Source organism: Echinococcus granulosus (assembly GCF_000524195.1).
Source record: "Echinococcus granulosus chromosome Unknown EG_S00265, whole genome shotgun sequence".
Taxonomy (NCBI): domain Eukaryota; kingdom Metazoa; phylum Platyhelminthes; class Cestoda; order Cyclophyllidea; family Taeniidae; genus Echinococcus; species Echinococcus granulosus.
Genome location: NW_020170645.1, coordinates 17,650 through 24,538, shown reverse-complemented (window position 1 = coordinate 24,538; position 6,889 = coordinate 17,650). Strand labels below are relative to the sequence as shown.

Genomic DNA, 6,889 nt, shown 5'->3' with positions numbered 1-6,889 from the left:
GCGAATCTGTGGTTTTTGATTACACACGTGAGCAACTTGATTTAGTCGGTACCACCTCGTAACTCAGTCGCTGTTACTGTGAATTACTCCAACCATCCCCACCTCAGCATTTGTTGCGCCATTTTGTGACACTCGCTTCATCCCTCCTCCCACCTTCCCTTTGGTACCAGTTTTCCCAGTACTTGCTGGTGCTTAATCCCGTTTTGGCATGAAAGTGAACTCTTCTGTGTACACTGAACGCGACAAAAGAGAGAGAAGTGCTCATTGGGCAGAGGATGTCTTGTGTACTATTACGAGGTCACCTAGGGTGTTGAGGTCGTCTGTGGGTGCGGCAGTGAGGTGTGGACGCCATGTGCATGTTGATACCAGCTGCCACATTTGCACTGCGATGAACACAAGGGAAGGTGGAGAAGATGGCTGTTATGGGACATTTCAACATTAGTGTCCCGTGGAGAAGAGGGAAGGAGAGATTGGAGGGAGTCACCACGTGTTTGTTGCAGCTACGTCCACATCGATTGTTGCATTTGTTTGCATGCAAATGAAAAGGAGTAAAGCGACACGCTGGTAACCTCACCTGCATCGTGACAGTTGAACTATTTAGTCGTTGCGCAAAATGCTTGCGAAGTTTGGGCTACAAATGAGGGAGAATCCACAACAGACAGGCAGTGGTGTGCCGACTATTTGCTGGTAACGGTATTAGACACACGTAGCCTTCATTGATGCAGTTCACCACCATCGCCTCTTCTGATCGTCACACGCAAGGACTAGAGCCGAATATCTTGCCATCCGAATAGACCTTCTATTGTGCTCCTTGTTCTTCCTCCAAACCTCACGCCCTTCCATATTTGACGTGCCAGTCTTGCCGCCTTTCCACAGCCTATATTGTCGTGACGTAGGACCCGAATTCTTTAACTTAAAACCAATGTTGATTGACGTAGTCGTAAAGCAGACATGTATCGGGGCATATGGAAGTGGTTAAAGTTATTTGAATCTTTCCTTGAAATGGATCTACTGCAAATGGGACGCTGACTCACACGGTGCCATGGGGAATGTAGGCAGACAGGCTTTGACCGCGTTAGGTGCACATAAACTGCGTCAATGTTCATTGCAAGTTGAGGATGAATTTGTCTGCAATAAGCAGGCGCAGGGTTTGGCTCAGAATTAGTCTCGCACTCGTATTCGTGTATTCTCTACTATCAAACAGTGGGCACACAACACACACGTCCCAGGTGTGTGTTGACACTGATTGCGTAGCTTATTCAAATGTCGACGACCTGTGGCGGAGTAGCGACCATCCCTCCTCAAGTCTCCTCTATGTCTTCACCCAATTAAAGCCCGGAAAATCGTTTATTGCTACTATTTGTGGACGCAGTCAAGTGACAGTACCAGGGCGATTTAAGATCCTCGATGCCCTTGGTAATTTCTTGGCAGTAATCACACCGCTCTTGGAATGTCATTTTATTATACCAGTTTTGTTAAAAACTACTCTGCAATTTGAAAGTGACCAGTTTAATTCGATGCAAATCTGGAATGGACCCCCTTTAGGCACTACTATAACATTCGGTATGTTCCTCCTCATCATCCACTGCCATGAAATCACTTACAGTGAAACGAGCACAGCCAACAAGATAATCACAGCTGCCCAATAATGCACAGTATAAAATTAGGTGACGTGTGAGTAATGAAAAAATATCACGAAGGAAATGTCTTGCTTTGGATAGAAAAAGAAGGAATATTAGTTGCTGCTAGGGGACCCAAATCGATTCCCGTGAACACAACCACGACCAGATCCACCTTGACCCCTGTAATCGACATGACGAAGTGAGCTGACTCAACTTCAGCAGTCAGTTCCTAAGAGAATTGGCTTGACTCATGCAATTACTACTTTTTAAGACTCTGCCTAGACTCCTACAAACACCACAATCACTACTTCAAGAGATTCTGCATCGACTTTCGCAATCACCACAACTGACAGATCTGTCTCGACTCTTGAATTAACCACAACTACAGGGTCTGCCTTGTCCCTTGAAACAACTGCTTCATGATTTTCTGCCTCGACTCCCAAAATAACCACCTCAAGATATACTGCCTCTAACTCCGAAATCACAAAGATAGGTAGATCCACCTCTACTCTTGTAGTCATCACAGCTGGCTGATCGATCTTCACTTCTTTAATCACCGTAACCCTCTTCGCAGCTCAAAATTGGTGTTCATCTTTCCATTGCAAACGTCGCATAGTGACCGATTGTCTATCTACCCTGAGACTAGATTCCACCTTTTGGGAAATTGAGAGGGCGAATTCAATCACCCGCATGGGAAGCCCAGTTTTTTATCATCTTGCTTCTTTGTCGGGGGCAGTAATAAATGGCAATTTTTGCTCCTCTATTCGGGAAATCCATATTACGCAACTCAATTTGCCGCCTTATAAAAGCCTAACTATCACCACTCTGATGTGCTAAAGAATTACTTTTCCTTTGGTATGTAAATTTTAGCAAAGAAAGAGGCGGTATTAGATGGCGAATGCACTAGTAATCAGCAATAAATAAACCACGTATATGTCATTGGCATGAAGGCAAGCAATTTTATCTTAACACTCATTATTCGTGAGCATGTGTGCCTCGAGGCTGGATAGTGGGTTATCTAAGTGTACTTTAGAGTCTCAACCTGAGTGTAGGCCTAAGAAGAGCCTAAATTATTTTGCTAAAGGCCATTTAGCGACTCTGATCCTCGGCTTGGGAAGCCCATTAGCATCCAATGAGGAAGGAATGACTACGAGACACCAGCTCCTAGAACGGACGGATCCATCTGTTTTCAGATAATTCTGCTGGTACTGAGTGGATTAGCGATCTATTTGCGGGCAACCAAATTTCAAGAAAAAACTTACTTTATTTCAACTACTCGCTGCATGTGGAATTGGATTTCAACAGCATTGGCGATTTGGGTAGGTGGATTGTTAGATCGCACGGACGTAGCGTCAACAAATCATCCCTTTCTCCTTGATAAAACCACTAAAATTAGGAGAGTACTTTAGTCAAGAAGGATTGTTGTGGTGGGGTTCGGACGTAAGGCAGATGCAGAAAATAGACCAATCATTTTAACGGGTTTACCACTTTATTGTCTTCTGTCATCCCCCCTTATGCCCCACCGTCAAAACCACACCACTTCACTCATCTGCATCATCATCATTATTATTTATCTCAAATAAGGTTGGGGCCTCTAGTTCATCCAGTGGACACACTCTTCCCTCTACCCTATTCACCACTGCCTTACAAAACTTTATGTCTCTTCTCTGACTGACTTCCAAACATCTACCTTCCCTGCCATGGGGATGGCAAGTACGTGATCAATTACCATCACAGCTAGTGAATTATTAACTTCTCTTTACTCAACAACTCGCACCCTATTCTAATCCCCAAATATTGCGCCAGGAAAAAAACAATCTCTTACTCGGTCAAAAGCTTAACAAAATAGTGCAGCATTTTATACTGTCTTAAATGACTCAGACTGCTTTAGCAAAGAGTAGGAGATCCTCATTCACGAACCACAGAACTTAAGGAAACTGGGACAGTTTTAGCGAGTTTTATGTGCTATGCATGCCATGCGATGCCCCAACGTTTGATTCTTCCATAGTCCCAACATCCAAACGGATGATCTAGCAGGAATGTGACAAGATCAAATTGCCAGTACGATTGTGAGAAATCTGCCATCTAACCAACAACAAAAATGCATGTCAATAAAATGAAACCTCGTCGATGGTGATTTGTGATGATTCCGGCAAGAATTGATGAAAATCTGAAAATGATCCGGCGCTAATATGAGTCCTCCCCTTTGGGGCCACGCTAATTTTTCCGTGTGAATTTTTCAAGTTAGGCAAACTTACCGCATAAACATGGAGAGGTTAACACATAAATGAATGAATGAAGGTAGCTGACATAAATGTTGAAATGTGACTCTCTTTCAGTAGCCTGTGTCTGTTATATGTGAGATAGCGTCTAGAGTAAAAGATTCTGCATTTATCTCTTCCCCTTGGCTTTCGTGTCCTAACAACGTGTAGAACGACCAAGGAGGGAAACGTCGTATTCGTCGTAAATAGATTTAGGAAAGGAGGTCTGAGTAATGCACATTCAGAGTAAACATTTCTTATACCGGGGATCGACGAAGATCGGTTCATCTCGAGCTTTTTGAACACTGAACACTGCATTCAAACAAGCACCTTTTTCACCGCCGCCTCGTCTTCATGTTCGGCCTCCGCGTATTTAATCAGCGGTGGTCTTTCCGCTTTTGTTAGCACGAAAAATTCATCTTTGCATCCATTAGGCGATGTAGCTTTGCATGGAAGCATCCTGCTGTCATGAAAAGTGACTAAATGCGTATAAATTTTGCCTTGCAAACATAGCAGTTTGTTGGTAAAGCGAATTACATCACTCGGAGTGCGTCGTTGCTCCATGGATGACGGAAATTGCGATATTCTCCAGGTGGCACCATCGGCCAGTACAGTTGTGCCAGGCCTCCCTCTCAAATGACGTAAGTCTGGCTGTGTTTGTGTTGATTTAGAGAAGGAAGTGTGCTCCAAACCCGCTTATAGTACCGCCAATAAAGAAGGCCTACATTGAGTCAGTCTACCCATTATACAGGAATGAAGGCTATGGCGAAGGAAATAAATACTAAACTAATACAAATTATATACATCCTTCAACTGACGTGGCTTGCCAATATGTAGAGGAAAACTTAGGTTTTATAACAGCCGCATGCCTTTCCGCTGAGGGAAGTAAACAGTCCGGTTAAGCCATCTAAGTCATCATAGGTCTCTCCACTTGCTCTGGTAAAGAGGAACAACGAAAGTCGGTAGCTATGCGCAGACTGTAGGAATCTGAACACGGGAATGAAGAAGGACGCCTTCCCATCGCCCTACATTAACGATTCGCAAGACTCCCCATGTGGATCAAATTGATTCCTTAGGCCTAAATATAAAATTAGGATACCGGCAAGTGGAAGTGACAGAAACGGCCAGGGAGAAATTAGCTCTAATATTGGAAAACAAGCTCTATGAATTTTTACACAATGCCCTTTAAATTATGTAACTCAGTTGCTACCTACTAACGCCTGATGTGAACCGCATTGTTTGGCTTAGTCTCAAACATTGGGCAACATATCTAGATGACATTTGAGGGGATAACTTTAACGTGAGAACCAAGATTGATCCCAAACCCCAAGCAATACTGATTTCTGCAGGGCCTGGACAAATGACTGGGCCATATTGTCCCGTCAGACGGATATGGACAACGCCAACGGATCAGACATAATTCATAGGTTAACAAGACTCGGCTGGTTACTGTGGTCATTTTGCTAAAGGACTTGCCTTGACTACAGGCCCGATGCGTAAAGTGACTGGGGAGTAGGCGGAATTGAATTTTAGTTGGGAAAACATACCGAAATGTTCGAAGAGTTAAAGGGAATGATGTGCAGCACCGCCCCACCTCGAACTCAACCTCACTGCCAGTTGATTTTTACTTTGCAGGCATGAACAAGATTAGTGTAACAAATGCGGTCCTTATCATCCCTTTCAAAATTCTAAGTATTCATGGGTTGAGATTTATTATTTCCTTTGATGATATTTATTGAGGCGCCTTATACGCAATAAGTGGGTATGGACCGACAGAAAGCGTGGGCTGAAGAAAGCATCTCTCAAACACATTGACCTACTCCAAATTGCAGGTAGTGCAACACTTATTTTGACAGAAGTACGCCCATATATGGTCAAAAAACCAGTCACTTTAGTAAAATAGAAAGTTGTTTATCAGCTTCTTTCTTCTGAATTATGGTGTCTGTCGGCTTTTCAGTAGAGAACCATGCAACGAGCAAAAACACTCAAGCTGTTTAACTTACTCCATTCTCGCACTCGTCGCTATATCAAAGCGTCACTGGAAACTAGATTGTAAGCCATTTAATTGGATAGGCTGGTTAATTTAGAACAAAACAAATATTTCCTTACTGAAGTAAACTTGTGTGCCATCTGCAGCACAAAATGATGCCGCTGTTAACAACTGACGCAGCTAACAATGTGTGTCTTCTACAAAACAAAGGAACTCGTCCGAAGGGAAATGCGCCGATATCAGGAAATGAAACAAAGGGGTAATCATCACAATGATCACAAATAAATTGAATAACTCCTCATATAGGTCCAATTTGTTCATTTTGTGCTTGTTTGAGTGGCAAAAATTGGTGGCTAAAAATGTCGAATAAATGTGGTTCAGTCTGCAATCAGGAAATTACAAAATTAGTTCATTGCACCAATTGCATTTGGGAATAATAAATAAGTAGTAAGCAAATAGCAATAACGTCTTTTAGAATTTTAACGGCATTTACTTGAGCCCAACTTAAAAAATGTATAAATTTAGCTAACTTTCAGTCAAACAGCTGAATTTTATTAGCAGAGGTGTTACTTGCATGACTGCCGAAAAACCCACGCTAAATGCGTCCATAAATGGGTGGGTGAGGTGGATAGGTCTCATAATAACAGTAAATTGAACTGCGAAAGCCTTTAGCTGTACTCTTTTTCTACCACCGGTGTTTTTGCGACGTCAGTTTTTGTAGTCAACGCAAATATGAATGTGAAATTCGACGGGCCAAAGCGTGATTTTGACCCAAAGGCAACATCAAGGACTACGCTCATCTCTCCCAGCCATACAATTATTTTAACTGCAACCTTGACCCGTTATTCAAATGTGGTTCACACGCCCTTTTAAATGACATAAAATGCTTGATGTTTTAATATGTTTTGAAGCATTTTGACGAATCTAACGCAGTAATTTTTGGAAGCGTTTCGTCTTTTTTATCGTGCATGTTTCTCGCTGAAGCAGTAACCACTGTGGTCGGTGCTCTGGTACTA

At 42.8% G+C, this 6,889-nt stretch overlaps 1 protein-coding gene across 1 annotated transcript in view; it reads right to left on the bottom strand. All coding sequences in view use genetic code 11, as the record gives it.

Moving 5' to 3' along the window:
• Window positions 1-6,171: 6,171 nt before the first annotated feature.
• Window positions 6,172-6,889, bottom strand: part of EGR_10764 (hypothetical protein) — a gene marked incomplete at both ends in the record, with an annotated part of 7,364 nt that continues 6,646 nt past the window's right edge. Inside the window, one exon of the mRNA XM_024500013.1 lies at window positions 6,172-6,255. Coding sequence (XP_024345573.1) covers window positions 6,172-6,255 — 84 coding nt within the window. The remainder of the gene's footprint in view (window positions 6,256-6,889) is intronic.